The following is a 22,976-nucleotide window of genomic DNA, read 5'->3' on the forward strand; positions in this document are numbered from 1 at the left end:
AACTTCAGCTTCTGCAACAACAGAGGCCTGTAATTGCACCGAGTGTTTCATGCAGTATTAAAAACAACTCAAGCCGTAGAACAGAAGTATTTTGGGGAGATCGGCGCCCCGTCACCTGCGGGGCCATAAAACACAAAATAAAAAGATAAAAGTTGAGCAATATCACTTGCAGATAACATTTGTTACAATTATCCTGCGATATTTGAAGGATTTCGGTCATAATCATTACAGAACTTAATGGGTTATTTTATTTTTTCCCCCAAAAAAAACTAATTTGTAGGCAAATTGGAGTTTTTTATGCTCACTTTATCCTCCTGTTAAGCTCTAAATGTAATCGCTGCTCTTTTAGGACAGACAAAGACTACTACACGCAGAGAAAATTCACATTTAGGTGATTACTAGTGACATTTAAATATTCAAGTAGCAACAATTTTGTTCTTTTCTAAGAGCTGCTTAAAAGCCTGTAGTTAGAGCTGCCGCCTTTTGACCTCATTTCAATTTCAGCAACCTCCCGTTTAAACGTTCACTTGTGTTTCATACATCTTATATAATCACAAAAAAACAGTGACAATATCACATTTTTTTAACAGCATTTTATTTCACCAACACAAATGCCAAAAAAGCTTAGAGGAATGTATTCCTTTGGACAAAATGATCTTCACATTTACTACCTGACACAATACGGACATAAACATATGTTGATGACAACTGAGGATTTATGCAAGGAAATGTCAAACAGAAGATTCACTTACGTCGTCAGCATCAGTAAATTGTTTTCGTTTGTAATTCTGGACAATATATTCACTTTTGGAAATTATCTACAGTGATGGAAAACAGCAACATTTGAGGTCCCTTTTATATTACAAACATTTCAAAAATTGTATCGGACACATTAAGTAACTAGTAAAAGCCTGGCGGCAAAATGACGCTAAACCCTGGTTAGCATGCCAGCACACAACAACAACAAAAAAGCATAAAAAATCCCAGACATTAAAAAAAAGGCTTCAAGTGATTGCAAGACGTAAGGTACACTAAAAAAAATCTTTTTTTTTTTTTTTTTTTACAAAGTTATCTATAGGAGTGCATTTTTGTCAAACACCAATAGGAATGTTAAAAAGTTTGGCATAAATTTACTTAGTTGTCGTTGGTGTTCACGTCTCTCCAATACATTGTTTCTTGTGCATAACCAAGAAGATGAAAATATGGTCGACATTCAATGAATCCTAATAATAAATTATGAGTAAAATGTGTTCTATGCATTTCTCAATACAGCTGAGACTTTAAAAAGCACATCCCTGTACATGTGCAAATTCAACTGCCTTAAGTTAAACAATCTCACATCCCTTTTGTTGCACATCCGACACATTATTTCAGACGAGGCAATAAATTAAAGAGTGACGACGTACACTCTGTACGAACAAAAACATGATTATTACGCCTACGTGCCGAGAAAATAAATCCCTGAATGAAACGAAGGGCAAGCGCGGCACTTTACACCTTCATTAAAGAAAAAGTAGGACCACTGTTCTTAAATGAATTTTTTAAACCACGTGTCAGAGTATTTTCAACACGTCCACTGTGCTGAAATGAAATTGCCTTCTAAAGCTTCTGTCAGTCAGCTTTGCACCCAAAGAAGGTTCTGAATATCCGCCTATTCAATCGCCCCCCAACTGTTCACCTTCCAAGATATTTACAAAAGTAGTGATATTTAATGACAAAGCTACAGATCAACTATCTTACATTTTAGCTCAATTGTAAGATGACTTTAAATACCAGACAGCTCTAAGTGAGGCTCTGCTCCTGAGAGCTATAAATACAGCAAACACTTTTCGTGTGTGTACTTCTCAGTTGTCCCGTCTCTACTGGATCATGAGTTCGTCGCTGTGAGAGGACAGGCTTGAGGCGCTAACGAACATCCGGGCCTTGTCGCCGTGCGCCTTGTCAGACTGCAGCGTGAAGGACAGGTGGTCGTGCTCCAGGATGGCAAGGCGGTCCTGCGTCTTCTCCTTCTTCAGGTAGAACATCTTCCTCAGCTGCTTCAGCTGCTGCAGCTCGCAGAAGGTCTCCAGGACCACCAGCATGAAGATCAAACCCAGGATCAGGTAGACTGAACACAAAGGTGATGATTTTAAAACTATTATCAGGAAGAAAAGAAAAAGCAACATTCTCCATAATAACTTGAAAAACTGTCATTCGTACATTCCTTCACAAGGGGGCAGTGCTCTCTCGCAGTTTGGTGAATTGACTGTGTGAGTCCACCAAACAGGAAGTGCTTGCTTCCTGTAAAACCCTAACACACTATTACATATGTACCAGCTATCTGTCTCATTTGCATAGATTACAAGTTGTGTGCAAAAGACGTGTCTTGTTTAAAGACCACACCTGTCATTTTCACAATAAAACAGTAAAGAATAGGACAGAAACGTGACTTTTATCAGGTTTCCTTTCCATTTAGTTTGAAAAAGACATGCTCCTGCAACTTTACACTGTTACTCAATTGTTTTTTTAACAAAAAAATGGACTGAGAGCCTGGTTTACTAAAGTTTTGCATGTGCTAAAACACATGCACACCCGATAACACTCATAAAGGGTAAAGTGAGCAGAATAAGGTGTCAAATCCATTTAGATATATTTGTTAATCATCAAAACACCCACAATACTGGGAGGAGAAAATGCAAATATACAGCACGCACAATGTGATTTGTAAAACACTCATCATTGTTTAATTAACAGGTCTGAAAAGTATGTGCAAACTGACACACACTCGGTGTTCGCGCTGCATGCAAATACAAGCGATTGACAGAGTGTCCTCTGTCATACGTCTGTTTCAACATGGTCTGTCAGAAATTTTAAAAAAATATTACACATAGTGTATTCAGCAACATTCTTTTATAATTTTATAGCTGCATGCTGGGTGACTTAAGAGGGCTTAAAACAAATTAAATTGATGCGTATCCGCTGGCGTTTTGTTTAATGCCATTCATTTTTTCATTCATAATATATATTATTAACATATCTCTTACAAAAAAAAAAAAACTTTGTGAAGTACGCATGTTTTTGTGTCTTGAGCACAGTAAGTGCAGCCTCCATCCCATGACCGAACCTTCAGCGCTGTTGTAGATGCCCCCTTTAAACTGTTTCTAAAATGCTCATAAAAAGTGGTAGATGTGTCCTGCATGTTTGAAAACATAGCAAAACCCTGCAGGTAGGAGCATGACAACATGAATGTGCAGCAAATGAGACTGTCCCCGTGGTGATGCCCCACACAAAATCCTCATTTAAATAAAGCGATCTGCACCACTTTTGAATTGTACATGCAGTGTTAGTACAGATTGCACACGCTGTTTAGCGCGTGGTGTTTGGATCTTAGTAAATTAGGCCCTTAGTGTGCTCACACCTCCTCTCTGAGCTGCCACCTTACCGTGGTAGAGGAGTTTGCGTGTCCCAATGATCCTAGGAGCTATGTTGTCCGGGGGTTTCTATGCCCCCTGGTAGGGTCTCCCAAGGCAAACTGGTCCTAGGTGAGGGATCAGACAAAGAGCAGCTCGAAGACCTCGATGAAGAACACAAACCAAGGACCCAGATTTCCCTCGCCCGGACGCGGGTCACCGGGGCCCCCCTCTGGAGCCAGGCCTGGAGGTGGGGCACGATGGCGAGCGCCTGGTGGCCGGGCCTGTCCCCATGGGGCCCGGCCGGGCACAGCCCGAAGAGGCAACGTGGGTCCCCCCTCCAATGGGCTCACCACCCATAGCAGGGGCCATAGAGGTCGGGTGCAGTGTGAGCTGGGCAGCAGCCGAGGGCAGGGCACTTGGCGGTCCGATCCTCGGCTACATAAGCTGGCTCTTGGGACGTGGAACGTCACTTCGCTGGGGGGGAAGGAGCCTGAGCTAGTGCGTGAGGTGGAGAAGTTCCGGCTAGATATAGTCGGACTCACTTCGACGCACAGCAAGGGCTCTGGAACCACTTCTCTTGAGAGGGGCTGGACTCTCTTCCACTCTGGCGTTGCCGGCAGTGAGAGGCGACGGGCTGGGGTGGCAATTCTTGTTGCCCCTCGGCTCAAAGCCTGCACGTTGGAGTTCAACCCGGTGGACGAGAGGGTAGCTTCCCTCCGCCTTCGGGTGGGGGGACGGGTCCTGACTGTTTGCGTTTACGCGCCAAACAGCAGCTCAGAGTACCCACCCTTTTTGGATTCACTCGAGGGAGTACTGGAGAGTGCTCCCCCGGGTGATTCCCTCGTTCTACTGGGGGACTTCAACGCTCATGTTGGCAGCGACAGTGAAACCTGGAGAGGTGTGATTGGGAAGAATGGCCGCCCGGATCTGAACCCGAGTGGTGTTCTGTTATTGGACTTTTGTGCTCGTCACAGATTGTCGATAACAAACACCATGTTCAAGCATAAGGGTGTCCATATGTGCACTTGGCACCAGGACACCCTAGGCCGCAGTTCCATGATCTACTTTGTAGTTGTGTCATCGGATTTGCGGCCTCATGTTTTGGACACTCGGGTGAAGAGAGGGGCGGAGCTTTCTACCGATCACCACCTGGTGGTGAGTTGGCTGCGATGGTGGGGGAGGATGCCGGACAGACCTGGCAGGCCCAAACGCATTGTGAGGGTTTGCTGGGAACGCCTGGCAGAGTCTCCTGTCAGAGAGAGTTTCAATTCCCAGCTCCGGAAGAACTTTGAACATGTCACGAGGGAGGTGCTGGACATTGAGTCCGAGTGGACAATGTTCCGTACCTCTATTGTCGAGGCGGCCGATTGGAGCTGTGGCCGCAAGGTAGTTGGTGCCTGTCGTGGCGGTAATCCTAGAACCCGTTGGTGGACGCCGGCGGTGAGGGATGCCGTCAGGCTGAAGAAGGAGTCCTATCGGGTTCTTTTGGCTCATGGGACTCCTGAGGCAGCAGACAGGTACCGACAGGCCAAGCGGTGTGCGGCTTCAGCGGTCGCGGAGGCAAAAACTCGGACATGGGAGGAGTTCGGGGAGGCCATGGAAAAAGACTTCCGGACGGCTTCGAAGCAATTCTGGACCACCATCCGCCGCCTCAGGAAGGGGAAGCAGTGCAGTGTCAACACCGTGTATGGTGGGGATGGTGCTCTGCTGACCTCGACTGCGGATGTTGTGGATCGGTGGAGGGAATACTTCGAAGACCTCCTCAATCCTACCAGCCCGTCTTCCTATAAGGAAGCAGGGCCTGGGGAATCTGTGGTGGGCTCTCTATTTCTGGGGCTGAGGTTGCCGAGGTAGTTAAAAAGCTCCTCGGTGGCAAGGCCCCGGGGGTGGATGAGATCCGCCCGGAGTTCTTTAAGGCTCTGGATGTTGTGGGGCTGTCTTGGTTGACAAGACTCTGCAACATCGCGTGGACATCGGGGGCGGTACCTCTGGATTGGCAGACCGGGGTGGTGGTTCCTCTCTTTAAGAAGGGGAACCGGAGGGTGTGTTCCAACTATCGTGGGATCACACTCCTCAGCCTTCCCGGTAAGGTCTATTCAGGTGTACTGGAGAGGAGGCTACGCCGGATAGTCGAACCTCGGATTCAGGAGGAACAGTGTGGTTTTCGTCCTGGTCGTGGAACTGTGGACCAGCTCTATACTCTCGGCAGGGTCCTTGAGGGTGCATGGGAGTTTGCCCAACCAGTCTACATGTGCTTTGTGGACTTGGAGAAGGCATTCGACCATGTACCCCGGGAAGTCCTGTGGGGAGTGCTCAGAGAGTATGGGGTAACGGACTGTCTTATTGTGGCAGTCCGCTCCCTGTATAATCAGTGTCAGAGCTTGGTCCGCATTGCCGGCAGTAAGTCGGACACGTTTCCAGTGAGGGTTGGACTCCGCCAAGGCTGCCCTTTGTCACCGATTCTGTTCATAACCTTTATGGACAGAATTTCTAGGCGCAGTCAGGGCGTTGAGGGGATCTGGTTTGGTGGCTGCAGGATTAGGTCACTGCTATTTGCAGATGATGTGGTCCTGATGGCTTCCTCCGGCCAAGATCTTCAGCTCTCACTGGATCGGTTCGCAGCCGAGTGTGAAGCGACTGGGATGAGAATCAGCACCTCCAAGTCCGAGTCCATGGTTCTCTCCCGGAAAAGGGTGGAGTGCCATCTCCGGGTTGGGGAGGAGATCTTGCCCCAAGTGGAGGAGTTCAAGTACCTCGGAGTCTTGTTCACGAGTGGGGGAAGAGTGGATCGTGAGATCGACAGGCGGATCGGTGCGGCGTCTTCAGTAATGCGGACGCTGTATCGATCCGTTGTGGTGAAGAAGGAGCTGAGCCGGAAGGCAAAGCTCTCGATTTACCGGTCGATCTACGTTCCCATCCTCACCTATGGTCATGAGCTTTGGGTCATGACCGAAAGGACAAGATCACGGGTACAAGCGGCCGAAATGAGTTTCCTCCGCCGAGTGGCGGGGCTCTCCCTTAGAGATAGGGTGAGAAGCTCTGTCATTCGGGGGGAGCTCAAAGTAAAGCCGCTGCTCCTCCACATCGAGAGGAGCCAGATGAGGTGGTTCGGGCATCTGGTCAGGATGCCACCCGAACGCCTCCCTAGGAAGGTGTTTCGGGCACGTCCGACCGGTAGGAGGCCACGGGGAAGACCCAGGACACGCTGGGAAGACTATCTCTCCCGGCTGGCCTGGGAACGCCTCGGGATCCCCCGGGAGGAGCTGGACGAAGTGGCTGGGGAGAGGGAAGTCTGGGCTTCCCTGCTTAAGCTGCTGCCCCTGCGACCCGACCTCGGATAAGCGGAAGAAGATGGATGGATGGATGGATGGGTGTGCTCACACTTCACTGCATACTATGCAGGTTACATAACCAAACGAAATGTGTGTGTGTAAAGTTTTTTTTCTTCTGCCATTTAAATATCTATCCATCTCCCTCCACTTTTCCGAGGTCAGGTCGCGAGGGCTGCAGCCTAAGCAGAGAAGCCCAGACTTCCCTCTACCCAGCCACAAGGCATTTAAAGGCCAGCAGGGAGACATAATCTCCCCAACGTGTCCTGGGTCTTCCCCGTGACTTTCATTTAAATATGTAAATCATCAAATAAAAAACAGATGTCATAAATGTTAATATAGAATTAATATAGGTGTGAAAGTTCAATAATAAGGTTGCTGGAACCAAATGTCTAAGACTACAACACCCTCTATCAAAAATATGAAATGGTTTGTTCCACCTGGATTGCGGCAAACCTAACTTGGAACACTTCACTCAACACAGATGTCGACAGCAAAGCTCACCTTAAGCATTCACACATAGCACCAGCATTTTGGAACAAGGAGAGGTGATCAAAGAGAGATGAAAATATAATAAACCTAAGGCGGCACGATTGTATCAGGAATTATAACGTCACACGATAATTATGACATCACACGATAATTCAATAACATTAAAAAATGGCTCCCATAACCGATAAAAAAAACATTTTAAACACTCCAATGAGGTAAAATGACCCATACTGTGCTGTAGGTGGTTTAAGGCAGTGGTCCCCAACCACCAGGCCGCGGCCCGGTACCGGTCCGTGGATCGATTGGTACCAGGCCGCACAAGAAATAAAAAATTACTAAAAAATTTAATTAATATTATTATTTTTTATTTTTTTATTAAATCAACATAAAAAACACAAGGTACACTTACAATTAGTGGACCAACCCAAAAAACCTCCCTCCCCCATTCACACTCATTCACACTCTTTCGCACAAAAGGGTTGTTTCTTTCTGTTATTAATATTTCTGGTTCCTACATTATATATCAATATAGATCAATACAGTCTGCAGGGATACAGTCTGTAAGCACACATGATTGTATTTTTTTATGACAAAAAAATAAATACACATTTTCAAGCGTTGACCAGTCCGCAGTTGGAAAAAGGTTGGGGACCACTGTTTTAAGGTACACAAATCAGGCGCTCTTACCCTGTGGGAAGTAACATCCCTTACACTCGCCAGACCTCACAGCAAACAACAGACATGGCTTCCATCGGTCGTGCGAGACTTCATTACTACCTGAGAGGAAGCTATCCTGTGTGCCGCCCTAACCAAATGCCCTGGTACGCGAGGAAAAAAAAAACCTTGCTTCAACACTTCAAATTTTCAAAACGCCGCCATCATGCAAGTAAGCACATGAAGACGATGACATGGACAGAGAAGATGACCAAAGTTAGCCGCAAAGAAATGCCGTTTAACATCAGGAAAGTGCAGAAAGACCACTAGGAACGTTGCTACGGACAAAATAAATCTGCTATTTCCTCCCAAACACACTGGATTGCTTCCCTCTGCAGCAAGAGCCAGCCCAGAGATAAAATAACTCTTGTATACACTGATGGATAGAAATAAGGACATAAGAGTCTCTACTGAATTATGGATGTGATGTTAGCTCTACATTAATGTCATATTTGGTTAGGACTGATCAATAAGTACAGTTTGTCATATCCACTTTTCTTTGAGTCTTTCTTACCTCCTGCTGTTCACAAACAACACTTCATTTAAAACTTCATAGTTTTAAATACGTTATCGGTTATCTGTATCGGACCTGAAAAGCAGAAAATGATTGGTATAATCGTGCATCCCTCAATAAATATAACCTCAAAGGAAAACATTTGTATGCACGTACAACACTTAAAACCTTTAGCATATCAGTATGTGGAAATAAATTATGGAACGGATTATGCAAAGATGTCAAACAATGTACTAATATGATCTAGTTTAAGAGGCTGTTTAAAGTACAAGTGTTTACAAAGTAGAAGGAAGATATAGATAAAAATCTTGAACTTTGCTGAAAATGATATGTTATTAATCTCTTATGTGAATCATGACTGGTTTAACTACTAAGAAACCTGTTGAATTCATTGGTGTAAAGGTTGTTACAATTACAAGATCAGAACAGGAAGTGAACAAATATGTTAGTAATTGCTATGAATTGGAAAAGGGGTTGGAGTTAAATGTAATAATAATAACAATAGATTTTATTTGCATTGCACTTAACATTATGTTTTGCTTCTTCCTACTCCTTTTCGAACACATTGTTAAGAGAAATGAACATATGTAATTATTATATGATGTATCACATTGTATCTGTTTACATGTTCGAAATAAATACAACCATAACCATATATCTATTTGGGGCAGCATAGAAGAAAGTAATGTACAAGTTTCACTTTTGCATTTCATTGCCCATAACTGTGGTGTGTTCAAAGACCCTCGATTAATGTTACAAACATTGGTGTCACTAGTTTTTAAGGACAGGGGGAGACTTAACTCCTAGGAGATGCACTAATTTAATAATAGTATAATCATAATAATAGTAATTATGTATTATCATAATGATAATCTTATGTTTATCAGGCGATCAGATAATCTGTACTATAAAAAAAACATTTAATGAAACAAAACCAAATTATATGGGATGGTTTATCGAGATATGTTCTAGATTAGGGCTGCTACGAATGACTATTTTGATAGTTGACTAGTCATCGACTATCGTCACGATTAGTCGGCTAGTTGGATTATAAAGCGTACACATATTTACTGGCTCCAATTTTTCCATCGATTTTGAAATGCAGCTTAAGTTATTTTAAGCATGTGCTTATGAACAACAAAGATGAATAATTAATTCATAAATATGCTGCTCATTCAGCTGTTACAATACAATGACTATTAAAATGCTGTCCATTTAAAAGAAAGGAAAGGCAAAGTGCTAAAAAAAACAATTAACCTTGTTTATGTATATTAAAAAAAACAGTTAAATAGCAGCAATAAAAACAAACAACAAAACATCAAATCTAACATCAAAGAGAAAACAAGCATTTTGTGATGATGTGGTTATTAAAAAGCTACACACTGGTATATTGACTATTGATTAACTCCTGGCAGTTTTAGCACTTTAATAGACTTAATGGATAGAATTGTATCATTGAATATTTCTTAACATGTTAGCTATCTATTAGATTGTATGTTTAATCTTATGGTACATCGCATTGGTGCCTAATATCTGTGTTTCTGTGCGCGAAGGTGCGTGCGCAATTAGCGTTTGTTATTGTGCCTTTTTTTTATTGCGTTGCAAATGGACGCCACTTTAAAAAGTTAAAGTACACTAGGTGTGGCAAAATTATTCTCTGCATTTGACCCATCATCCTTGATCACCCCCTGGGAGGTGAGGGGAGCAGTGGGCAGCAGCGGTGGCCGCACCCGGTACTTGAATTGATGTAGACAAAGTTTGCTGGCTTTCTTTGGCTAAAATTATTTCCTAAATGTATTTTTCACACAACTTCGTCTCGTACCTTGCTGGCTAGTAAGCTAACAATCTTGCCGAGGTTGAGTCCACATCCCCCCTCCCGACGTCCGACATCATGCCTCCGCTTTAAATGCTCGCGTATCACAGATGTACAGCCATAAAAAACAAAGTCCGCTTTACAAAATGACCAATGTATTCATGTTTTTAACAGGAATAAGAAGAAATGTTCTCACACTTAGAAATGTTTTCACTGGCAACTTTTTTGCGTGTTGGGAGTGATGATGTCACGGCTATTGTCGACAAATATAGTTGCCGGGGAAAAACATTATTGTCGACATTTGTAGACAATGTCGACTTATCGTTACACTCCTACATGATCACATGTATAAAAAGTAAAAACATTAATTAATGTGGTTTAAATAAGCTGGTTTAAACCTAATCCATGCAATAATTAGTTTTTTAGTGCATGTAAACAACTAAACATTGTAAGTAGAGATGTCCGATAATATCGGACTGCCGATATCATCGGCCGATAAATGCTTTAAAATGTAATAACGGAAATTATCGGTATCGGTTTCAAAAAGTAAAATGTATGACTTTTTAAAACGCCGCTGTACGGAGTGGTACACGGACATAGGGAGAAGTACAGAGCAGTTGCGTCTCCCAGTCATACTTGCCAACCCTCCCGATTTTCCCGGGAGACTCCCGAATTTCAGTGCCCCTCCCGAAAATCTCCCGGGGCAACCATTCTCCCGAATTTCTCCCGATTTCCACTCAGACAACAATATTGGGGGCGTGCCTTAAAGGCACTGCATTTGCGTGCCGGCTGAATCACATAATATCTACGGCTTTTCACACACACACACAATTGAATACATAGCATACTTGGTCAACAACCATACAGGTCACACTGAGGGTGACCGTATAAACAACTTTAACACTGTTACAAATATGCGCCACACTGTGAACCCACACCAAACAAAAATGACAAACACATTTCGGGAGAACATCCGCACCGTAACGCAACATAAACACAACAGAACAAATTCCCAGAACCCCTTGCAGCACTAACTCTTCTGGGACGCTACAATATACACCCCCCCCCCCCCCCCCACACACACACACACACACACCTCAACCCCGCCCCCCCAACGAGCAAATTCCAAGCTGCTGTTTTGAGGCATGTTAAAAAAAAAAAGCACTTTGTGACTCCAATAATAAATATGGCAGTGCCATGTTGGCATTTTTTTCCATAACTTGAGTTGATTTATTTTTGGAAAACCTTGTTGCATTGTTTAATGCATCCAGCAGGGCATCACAACAAAATTAGGCATAATAATGTGTTAATTCCACGACTGTATATATCGGTATCGGTTGATATCAGAATCGGTAATTAAGAGTTGGACAATATCGGAATATCGGATATCGGCAAAAAAGCCATTATCGGACATCTCTAATGTCGACTTATCGTTACACATGATCCCACGTATAAAAAGTCAAAATTTTAATTAATGTCTTTTAAATAAACTGGTTTAAACCTAATCCATGCAATAATTAGGGTTTTAGTGCATGTAAACAACTAAACATTTTAAGTGTGTGTATGGGGCGGCAACGTTGGGTTTAGGGTGGGATGGGGGGCCCGTTAGGAGTCTTGTGTATGGGGGCCAAGAATTTGGTGCTACGTCCCTGGGTATAACAGTGTATGAGACGGTGAAAGTGTAATATTTACTACCACTATTTTTCTATATATGTTGTTTGAAATCATTCCAATAAATGACAACCTTAATAAAACAACAACTCTAAAGAGGGTGTAAGACTTTAGCACAGCACTGTAGATCAAAATCAGCTCATCTCACCACATGCAAATCTTAAAAGATAAGGAGTGTTTGTGCTACTTCTGCTCTATAAATACACTACATATTTCACATGCGCTAACATTACAAGCTGTATAAAATGAGCCCTTGGCTTTTGTGGCAGCCAGGCAACACTCGTGTTACATCCTACTCACCGACTGACGAAATGACGCACACCCACATTGCACACATGCAGGAAACATTTCATTAGAGACAGACAACAGTTATGTATAGAATACACAGAAGGTGTCATGCTTTTATAGAGGTTGCAATTCAAACACTGGCAAGATGATGCAAATCAAACAATTAATTTGGATTCATTTATTTAAAATATGTATATATTTTAGAATAATTAATTTGATGTTAATTATTTGATTATTTAAAAAATGTTAAATGCAAAGAAATTTACTTTCTTTTACAAAAACATAACCCTTTATAGGCTAAGAAAGAAGATAAGGTAACACCAACAGAAAATGTGATTTCTTCCAAAGTAATAACAATAGTTTAAAAAAGTCATAATTTACAATTAAATAAAAACTATGTATAAAAATGTTACTTTGTGACACTATAAGTGTGTAGGACAATTATAAAATAGATTTATTGCCCAAAGGAAGAGAAACCTGTTTCTCTGACCAAAACAAAAGATGACTAACATCCTGTTGCAACAGGAAGTAGTTGAGTTTATGAGAAGTGTGCTGACCTCATTTAGATAACACCACGCATAAGTGCACCTTGCATATACCTACAAATAATATTTTGGATTAGATAGTTAGGAATTTGAATTTAAGTATGGCGTAGGTACACTTCCGCAATAGTGCATGTTTGTTTTTCCATACAAAAACAAACAGTTTTGCATACAACATAGTACAAAGTTTAGTTTTGTAGAATTTTTCAGTGTAGTTGTACACCACTGTAAACTACAACCATAATAATACACATCATGTTAAATGTGTCAATAAAACAGCTTCTTAATATGTATCTAACATTTTTGATTGTTTTGGATTGCATGTGCCATGAATGTGTGTTCTGTCGCTGCGTGCAATATTTGTTATGATGGTGTTTTTTTACATGTCACATTTACTGCTGTCCTTTTTTATTCTTCGTGTAAATTTTACACTGCAACCGTGGATCTTTCCCCAACGTGGGATAAATAAAGTTGATTGTATGCTATTAGGTGGTAAAAATGGACCTCACCAGTGATGCCCAGCTTGTAGATCTCCCTGAACTTCTGATTGGCCGCCTCTCCTGGCACGTAATCTCCCAATCCGATGGTGCTGAGAGAAATGAAGCAGAAGTAGAAAGACTCCAAGAAGTTCCAGTTGTCCTCCAACGCTGAGAAGATGGCAGCAGGGATGAGGAAGAAGCAAGAAACGGCCAACAAGGCGAGGAGGCAGGCGTGGACAATGGCCACCAGAGGTTTGGACAGGCCCCAGCGTGTGTGGATGTACGTGATGGGCCTCCTGGTGCTGTACACCATGATCCTTTGCACCACAGCAGTGAGGAAGAGGAGGGTGAAGGGGATGCCGATCATAGAGTAGATGATGCAGAAGGCCTTGCCGCCCTCCGACAGTGGAGCTGTGTGACCATAACCTGAAGATGAAAAGCAATTAAAGTTTCAGTTTGAACATATGAAATTCTATAAGTTCCTGAAAATGGAAGGAGATGTAATTTTATAAACAAACCATATGTAACTATTTTCTACATTAAAACTGTCACCTGTGTTTTGCACACAGTGGACATGACAATAAATATCATTATCACTCTCAGTGCATGTCAATCCTGCCATGGCGCCCAGGAAATAGCATTTTTTCTAAATTTAACTTTCCCTTAAAAAAATTATTAATCCTTTACTGGTGTCAAACTCAAGGCCAGAGGGCATCTGGCATCTTTTAATGTGGCCCAACATGTCGTTTCCCACTGCCCGCCAGATCATTTCATGTGGCACGCCACACCTTTTCACGTCGACCGCCACATCATTTAATGTGAATAGCCACATTATTTCAAGTGGACCGTCACGTCATTTTCATGTTGTCCGCGAAAGGCTGAAAATAATGTGCGTCAAAAAAGTATACTTAATCTTTCTTACTAAATGTATTGGTTCTCTTTTTAAAAAAATAATCCTCTACAGCAGTGGTTCTCAACCTTTTTTCTGTGATGTACCCCCTGTGAACATTTTTTTTAATTCAAGTACCCCCTAATCAGAGCAAAGCTTTTTTGGTTGAAAAAAAGGAGATAAAAAAGTCAAATACAGCACTATGTCATCAGTTTCCGATTTATTAAATTGTATAACAGTGCAAAATATTGCTCATTTGTTGTGGTCTTTCTTCAACTATTTGAAAAAAAGATATGAAAATAACTAAAAACTTGTTGAAAAATAAACAAGTGATTCAATTATAAATAAAGATTTCTACACATATAAATAATCATCAACTTAAAGTGCCCTCTTTGGGGATTGTAATAGAGAGCCATCTGGATTTATGAACTTAATTCTAAACATTTCTTCACAAAAAAAGAAATCTTTAACATCAATATTTATGGAACATGTCCACAAAAAATCTAGCTGTCAACACTGAATATTGCATTGTTGCATTTCTTTTCACAGTTCTTTTTGACAGACATTTAAAAAAAATATCACGTACCCCTTGGCATACCTTCAAGTACCCCTAGGGGTACGCGTACCCCCATTTGAGAACCACTGCTCTACAGCACAGGTGTTAAAACTCAAAGGCGCGGGGGCCAATCTGGCCCGCCATGTCATTTCACATGGCCTGCCACATATTTTCATGTGGCCTGCAAAAGCCTGAAAATAATAAGCATCAATAAAGTACTTTATGTTTCTTAAACTAAATGTATTTGTTTTTTCGATTTTGACAAAAAAAATGTATGAACGAAATGAAATGGCATATCTTTACAACTTTTATATAACCTGATCATGCAACCAATATATTATTATATATTTATTGTAGAAACAAAAATAAATACTTTTATAACTGCTTGTCACCTACACTTATGATTTCAAAGCAAGTTATCAATATATGTACTGTATGTGATGTGAAAAACAATCTAATAATCAAATGCATAGACAATTGTGTAACATTATCATGAGGTGATTATATTTATAATGTTACTGTTACAACTGTTACAAAGGGCCCACATATAACTACAATGTGGCCCACAATACAAACAAGTTTGACACCCCTGCTCTATGGTACTGCCCAGCTTGTCAAGCCTTCAAAATAAAAGCACGGCAGTAAAAAAAATAATACACCACAGCAGGCAGGTATTTCCTTATTTTGCCACCTCCCTTATTTTCCGAAAAGTTGCCCCTATTTTAAAATGCAAGCGTTAACAATAATGTCCCAGTGGGATATAATAATAATCACCACAGTAATTTACCATGCTAGTTTCCTCCTCATATTACATACTAGGGCTGCACGATTGATCGAAATCGAATCGACATCGAGGTTTTAATTAATGCAATAAATAACCGCAAGAGGCTGAGGTTTTTTTCCCTCAGCTGTCACTGGCATTTGAGTGACAGACATTTTGGCCAATCAGAATTGTTGAGCATCGCGTTTGTTTGTCTCTCCCTTCAAACAGGGAGAAAGAGGTCTCACTCTATGCATGGCTCTCAGCACCTAAGCACCTTTATTTATTAACTTAACGCAGACAGTCTTTGCTCTGCAAAGACTGGAGCGGGGCGCAAACACTCTCACAGTAAAGACTCTCTATTGAGAAGTGCGCAAAGTAAGACAAATTAGGAGGAAAAAAACAGGATTACAAAGCCAAATTTCCCCTTTTCTGCTAATATTTCAGCTTTAAATCAGACAGGCAATATGAGCCCATCAACACGGACAGACGAGCGAAAATGACGTGATTACATGATGGCAGAAAACAAAAAGACCTCATTTTGGAGAAAAAAATCACTTTAAGATGTTCAATATCTATGTTAAATTTTTGCTTACAGAAATGAGCCCATTTTACTTTATTGTTTGTTTATTTTTTATAATATAGTTGTTTACCTTCCAATTACAGTACAATGGCAAACAATTCTACAGCAAAGACAAATAATTCATTTTAAATGGTTACTTGTTTTATTATATATTATGATTACATTACATTATATTCACTGTATAGTTTTTTGGGGGTTATTTCTTCAGTTTAAGAGCATGATGTAGACAAAAGCTCTGAGTCTGCCTGCATAAAGTCAAAACATTTTGAAAGTAAATTATTGCATATTGTTCTAATGTGTGCCCTTGAGACAAGAATATGTGTTGATTGACAGTAACGTCACATGTCTTCCTTCACTCCTTATTTTCCCAGTTTTTTTGCATTGTTATGTATAAAATATAAAAATGGCAAATCGAATCAGAATCGCAATTTTGGAGAAAAAAATCGCAATTAAGTTTTTTCCACAAAATTGTGCTACCCTATTACATACTTACTAATAGTACTAATATCCATCCATCCATCCATTTTCTACCGCTTATTCCCTTTTGGGGTTGCGGGGGGTGCTGGAGCCTATCTCAGCTACAATCGGGCGGAAGGCGGGGTACACCCTGGACAAGTCGCCACCTCATCGCAGGGCTAGTACTAATATATTTTAACATATATTAGTTTGAACCCTGGCTTATCAAAGTGTGGTTCAGTGAAACTGCTCCCACTCCTGGTGGGCCATTATGCTCTATTGTACTAATGGTGTGTTATGTAGGTGAAAGCAATTTTCCTATTAAAAGATCACACATTCTACTTCACTTTGGAAGGTGTAAAAGGCCTGGTCGCATGGTTGTGCTAATTATCAGGAGGTTAATGTGTGATTGTGATGTATGTTCAACAGCACACTTTAAAGTCTGCACGGTCCGCCTTCTTTTCTGGATGGTATCGGACGTCCTTGTTTAGCCAGCAACAACACAGTATTGTTGAGGACGTAAACACAAGGTGCACATACCCACGTACTGTATGTTGAAACCTCAGAGATAACTGCTGCCATGCTGGAAGGCTAAAGTTCCTTCGGGTGTACACTCCCTGCAGAATGTCGTCCTTTCATTTATTTATAATTTACACTGGATGACTTTTCAAAACGCCCATCGCCTCCAGACAAAAAAACATTATTTGTTTACAGGGTTGACTTTGACTAATGATATCATTTGACTGAGGTGTTGTCCATATATAAATAAATAATTCTAACTGTACTGTACTGTTGTGACTGTAGACAAATATATGTTATGTTGCTTGCCATGACTAAATAGTCCAAATTGCACATTTTAACTTTTTTTCCCTCTTTTTATTCTGCAGACATGTACTATTTTCCATATACATGAATAGGTTTACTGTACATTGCAGCATTTGGTAGCATGTGCAAATGTGTACTGCACTGTATGTATAATCTTATGTACTTTTGGTACAGATTGTTTCTATAATTTATTCATATTAATTTATACCCTTTTAAAGATTAATATTAACTGTCAAAATCCTATGTATCTGTACTTTTGTGTACCTGTACAGATATAATATATTCGTAGTGTAAAGTTGACATATAAACATAATACATATTATAAATAAAGTACTTATACTTAAAAATACACTTGTCTAGGGCGTACCCCAGCCTACGGCCAGAATGCTGCTGAGATAGGCTCCAGCACCCCCCGCGACCTCGAAAGGGACAAGCGGTAGAAAATGGATGGATGGATGTTAAAAATACAACAAAAAAAGAGATAAACAGAAAAATAATTTATAACGATAACAATACAGTAATGTACAGACATTAGGGTTGTGCGGTATCTAATGGTTTTATTTTTATTTGGTCATCAGTCCATGTAAGCAGTACACTTCAAGTGCATAGCAGATAAATATATTAAAGTATCGGTTTACATTTCCTGACCAAAAAGGTATAAGCTGAAGCTAAAAGCTTATTATGCCTACCCTTTCCACATTCACTTTGTACATGTCACATAGAGAAAAAAAACTAAAACAACAAGAAATCGATCTTGAGATAAAGAAACACAAGAAAGGACTCTAGAGCAGTGGTTCTTAACCTGGGTTCGATCGAACCCTAGGGGTTCGGTGAGTCGGCCTCAGGGCGTCAAGACACATCCAACTTATTGTGTCAATAAAAACTTCTCCCTATCAGCATATTATGGATATCCCCAAACAATGTTCCCTCTAATTTTCCATCTGATTTGCAGGTTTTTTGATTGATCGATTGAAACTTTTACTAGCAGATTGCAAAGGAAGAGAATACATTATATGAAACAGTACAGTTTACACAGTACAGTACATATTCCGTACAATTGACCACTAAATGGTAACACCCCAATAAGTTTTTCAACTTGTTTAAGTCGGGGTCCACGTTAATCAATTCATGGTAATGTGTGTAAGGTGCGTCATTTGTTGTGAGTTCATGCACTGTGTTGGTTTTGTTCTTTGAACAAGGTGATGTTCATGCACAGTTCATTTTGTGCACCAGTCAAAAAACGTATGACTTTTTTTTTAATTTGAAAAAAAACAAAACATTTTATTTTTCACTAAAGAAGGGTTCGGTGAATGCGCATATGAAACTGGTGGGGTTCGGTACCTCCAACAAGGTTAAGAACCACTGCTCTAGAGTATCTGTCAAAATCATAGTACTTGATCACGTGCATTGTTAAGCATGTAAATACATGCATGTACCAATATATACATGTGTGTGTGTACCGGTGTGTATATATATATATATACATATATACATATATATATATATATATATATATATATATATATATATATATATATATATATATATATATATATATATATATATGTCTTAATAAGGTTATCCAAAAAATAGTGCTCGATACCGTAGTAGAGCGCAATATATGTATGTGTGGGAAAAAAATCACAAGACTATTTCATCTCTACAGGCCTGTTTCATGAGGGGGGGTACCCTCAATCATCAGGAGGTTTTAATGGGAGCATTCGCATACCATGGTTTATATAGGGCACAGAGTGGGTGGGTACAGGCTGGCCTAGGGGCGTGGTGATTGGCTCATGTGTTACCTAACACATACATATAAATAAATACATACACATATATATATATATATATACATGTGTATATATATATATATATATATATATATATATATATATATACACACACACATCTACACATACCATATACGATTGTTCAAATGCACAATTTCTTTTTCTTTTTCTTTCCCTTCCTCTTTCTCCCTCTTTCCTGCCTTTCCTTTCCATCCCTTTCTTCCCACATTGTGATCCATAACACAGTAAAGTAAAGTATTGTATATATATATATATATATATATATATATATATATATATATATACATATATATATATATATATATATATATATATGTATATATATATATATATATATATAAAGAAGTTAGTAATGTATAGGTATATAAACACGATACTATCATGTTCCACGTCTATTGATCGTACTTATTACTACTCACAGCACATCTCTGTACTTATATAGTCTTTTTTTTTTTTTTTTTAAACGCATGGATTGAACTGCACATCCTCAGTTCCTTTTCGCAGCATTTCCACAGGTTCACCCCTTTCACAGATACACAATATTCTCTGTAGGTTGTTCTTGCCCATGTTGATTGAAAAAATATCTACATTTCTGAGTTCATATACGGTGTCTTTGGTCCCCGGAACTAAAATATTAGTATCATACAACACTGACAGACATAAAATGAATACAAATAACATGAAAACAACACATCATTATTAGGTTTTTCACATCCAAAAAAAAGTGCGAAGAAGTGAAACTTAAGGAAAGTGAAACTTAAAGAAAGTGAAACTTAAGGAAAGTGAAGAAAATAAACCTATTCAATCCTTAGCCCTTATTCATAAATCAACTACCTAACTTCCGTGTTACCTAAATAGTTACAGTATAGTCTTGTGGACATGCCATCAAAGATTGTGTTAGCCTGATAGAGGACGGTATGAATATGTCCCTTTGGCGGGCCCCCTCATCTTTTCAACGATTAATGTACTCCTCTTATTTTAATGTTATAAATCAGTAGTATGTTACTTATAAACAAATAATATAATACATATAGAATGAATATACTTAAACTCGGCCCTGCTTCTTCCTACTTCTTTTCTGCCATGTTGTAGTGAGAAACTGCACATGTGATGTACCGCATTGTAATTGTATGTATGTACCGGTATCTATGCATGTTCAAAATAAAAGCAATACCGTGTGCGAAAGGATGTGCACCTGTAATAATAGCAATATCAGTTCTATTAGTGCACGTCTTGCTGTGTGTGTACGTTAGCGTCATAAAATGGTAAATGGGTTATACCGTATTTTTCGGAGTATAAGTTGCACCGGCCGAAAATGCATAATAAAGAAGGAAAAAACATATATAAGTCGCACTGGAGTATAAGTCGCATTTTTTGGGGAAATTTATTTGATAAAACCCAACACCAAGAATAGACATTTGAAAGGCAATTTAAAATAAATAAAGAATAGTGAACAACAGGCTGAATAAGTGTACGTTATATGACGCATAAATAACCAACTGAGAACGTGCCTGGTATGTTAACGTAACATATTATGGTAACTATAACATATAGAACATGCTATACGTTTGCCAAACAATCTGTCACTCCTAATCGCTAAATCCGATGAAATCTTATACGTCTAGTCTCTTACGTGAATAAGCTGAATAATATTATTTGATATTTTACGGTAATGTGTTAATAATTTCACCCATAAGTCGCTCCTGAGTATAAGTCGCACCCCAGGCCAAACTATGAAAAAAACTGCGACTTATAGTCCGAAAAATACGGTACTGGTATAGCGCTTTGACACTATTTCTACATTCACTGACTAATGGCGGGAGCTGCCATGTAAAGCCCTAACCACGACCCATCAGGAGCAAGGGTGACGTGTCTTGCTCAAGGACACGACTGGGGATCGAACTAGGAACCCTCAAGTTATTGGCACGGCCGCTCTACCAACCAAGCCATATAAAAGAGTTATTGCATAAGCATTGTGTTTGCACAATATGAAATATATTAGTGTTTGTCTTTAGTGAGGCATAATGCTATGGATACCCTATGATGACTGTGTAACTACATGTAAGAATGAATGAAACATGGCGTCCATTCAATTCAGCTTTGTGTCAAACTAATATAAAGGTAGTTGGTCTGTGCCATATGGCTATTAGGTTCTTGGTGCATTTTGAAGAAATAATCCAATAATATGTGTGAAATGTCTGACCTGTGGTGGACAGCACAGTGCTGGCAAAGAACAGAGCAGAAGTGAAGTCCCAGTTCCAGTTGGCAGAGGTATTGTTCAGGATGGAGACCCCATAGTTACTCGCGTCGAGGGCTTCCTTCAGAAACCTCTCCAGACTGTCCTCGGACAGACATTGGTGGTCCCGGAGGAACTGCGTCTTCATGGCCCTCAGGTTCTGGCGCAGCTCGTCTTCATAAGGCAGCTCGACGGACGAAAAGACCACGGCCCCGAAGATGAGAAAAAGGATGTAGCCCACCACCAGACACGTAAAATACCACATCGATTTGTGCCTCTGAATGAGCCGAACGCACGAATTACCGGCGAGAGACTGGAGCATTTTTGAAACGGCGCGCTGTCCACGTCCAAATAAACAGACAACAATCAACAAGAAATTCGTGGCGTTTCTCCGTTTTAAGATGAAATTCTAATTATCTTCCCACTCAGCCGAACCAGCGTCTGCTTGTAACGTGGCGCGTTCGCTGACATCGCGGTGTTTGCAGCTTTCAAGAGCGGTGGGAGGAGATCACTTGTGCTTTGTGCAGTTGCTCTTCGATCAGCAACATTCAGATGAGCCTCTTTAATACGGATAAGTATCCTGTCTCAACGCACCGTGTTGTATATGTAAAAATGTTAAAAATACGTGAGTGGGGGAACAAAAAAATAATTCTGAAAAGGACAGTTACTGAGTTTCAGTCAGTAAGTGAATGCAGCAAGTGACATGTTGGCGACAACGGCCATGTGACGTCATAGTTTCAACTGGCTCCTTTTTCGGGTACTCGTATCGTCCCCGAACTCCTGCCCATGGATCTGGCCCGCCAGCCTCCACGATCGGCATGCAGGACGTCTCAAATTAAAAATTAAAAACAAAAAACATATATAGATATATAAATAGATACATTTTTGTTGTTGTTATCGTCTTGTCTCCCCTTTTGACCCCACAACTTCCCCCTCTCATATATAAGGGTGTGTGTGTGTGTGTGTGTGTGTGTGTGTGTGTGTATATACAGTATACGGATATATATGTATATATATATATATATATATATATATACATATATATATATATGTATGTATGTATGTATGTATGTATGTGTGTGTGTGTGTATACAGTATATGGATATCAGTGACGTGCGGTGAGGTTGATGGCTGGTGAGGCACTGACTTCATCACAGTCAGATTTACAAACATATGAACTCTAAAGAGTATCTTATTCACCATTTGATTGGCATCAGTTAACGGGTTATGTTTAAAAGCTCATACCAGCATTCTTTCCTGTTTGGCACTCAGCATCAAGGGTTGGAATTGGGGGTTAAATCACCAAAAATTATTCCCGGGCGCGGCGCCGCTGCTGCCCACTGCTCCCCTCACCTTCCAGGGGGTGATCAAGGGGATGGGTCAAATGCAGAGGACAAATTTCATTACACCTAGTGTGTGTGGTACTTTAACTTAACTTTAACTTTACACATACAAACTGTAGCACACAAAAAAGCACATTTAATTAAAAAAACGTTATGGTCTTACCTTTACTTATAAATGAAGTCCATGTGCCGCTGTTGTGCTGGATTAATGCACCCCCTGATGAGAGTGTTATATCAACTAAAGCCCTCACTTAAACTTTCCACGTGCAAGATTGAATCTATT

The 22,976-nt window shown here is 40.4% G+C and overlaps 1 protein-coding gene and 1 long non-coding RNA gene across 2 annotated transcripts in view; one reads left to right on the plus strand and one right to left on the minus strand.

Moving 5' to 3' along the window:
* LOC133605661 (uncharacterized) overlaps nucleotides 1-1,993 on the plus strand; it is a 67,489-nt gene extending 65,496 nt beyond the window's left edge. Inside the window, exon 3 of the long non-coding RNA XR_009815164.1 lies at nucleotides 1,849-1,993. This is a non-coding gene — a long non-coding RNA (uncharacterized lncRNA). The remainder of the gene's footprint in view (nucleotides 1-1,848) is intronic.
* kcnk1b (potassium channel, subfamily K, member 1b) lies at nucleotides 1,860-21,827 on the minus strand. Its single transcript, XM_061958893.1, has 3 exons — nucleotides 21,318-21,827; nucleotides 13,265-13,660; nucleotides 1,860-2,107 (listed from the first exon to the last, which is right to left on the minus strand). Exons 1-3 carry the CDS (start codon nucleotides 21,670-21,672, stop codon nucleotides 1,860-1,862), a joined length of 999 nt encoding a protein of 332 aa, XP_061814877.1. The 5' UTR covers nucleotides 21,673-21,827.
* Nucleotides 21,828-22,976: the final 1,149 nt, after the last annotated feature.

The sequence above is a fragment of the Nerophis lumbriciformis genome, linkage group LG02 (genome assembly GCF_033978685.3).
Source record: "Nerophis lumbriciformis linkage group LG02, RoL_Nlum_v2.1, whole genome shotgun sequence".
NCBI classification, from domain to species: domain Eukaryota; kingdom Metazoa; phylum Chordata; class Actinopteri; order Syngnathiformes; family Syngnathidae; genus Nerophis; species Nerophis lumbriciformis.

What these genes read in the sequence shown, in the direction of transcription:
- kcnk1b (XM_061958893.1), bottom strand. Translation starts at nt 21,672, where the DNA reads ATGCTCCAGTCTCTCGCCGGTAATTCGTGCGTTCGGCTCATTCAGAGG. An exon ending in CACTGTGCTGTCCACCACAG is followed by an intron (nt 13,661 to 21,317) that starts GTCAGACATTTC and finishes TTTCATCTTCAG; the next exon opens with GTTATGGTCACACAGCTCCA. An exon ending in CTACAAGCTGGGCATCACTG is followed by an intron (nt 2,108 to 13,264) that starts GTGAGGTCCATT and finishes CTTTGTGTTCAG; the next exon opens with TCTACCTGATCCTGGGTTTG.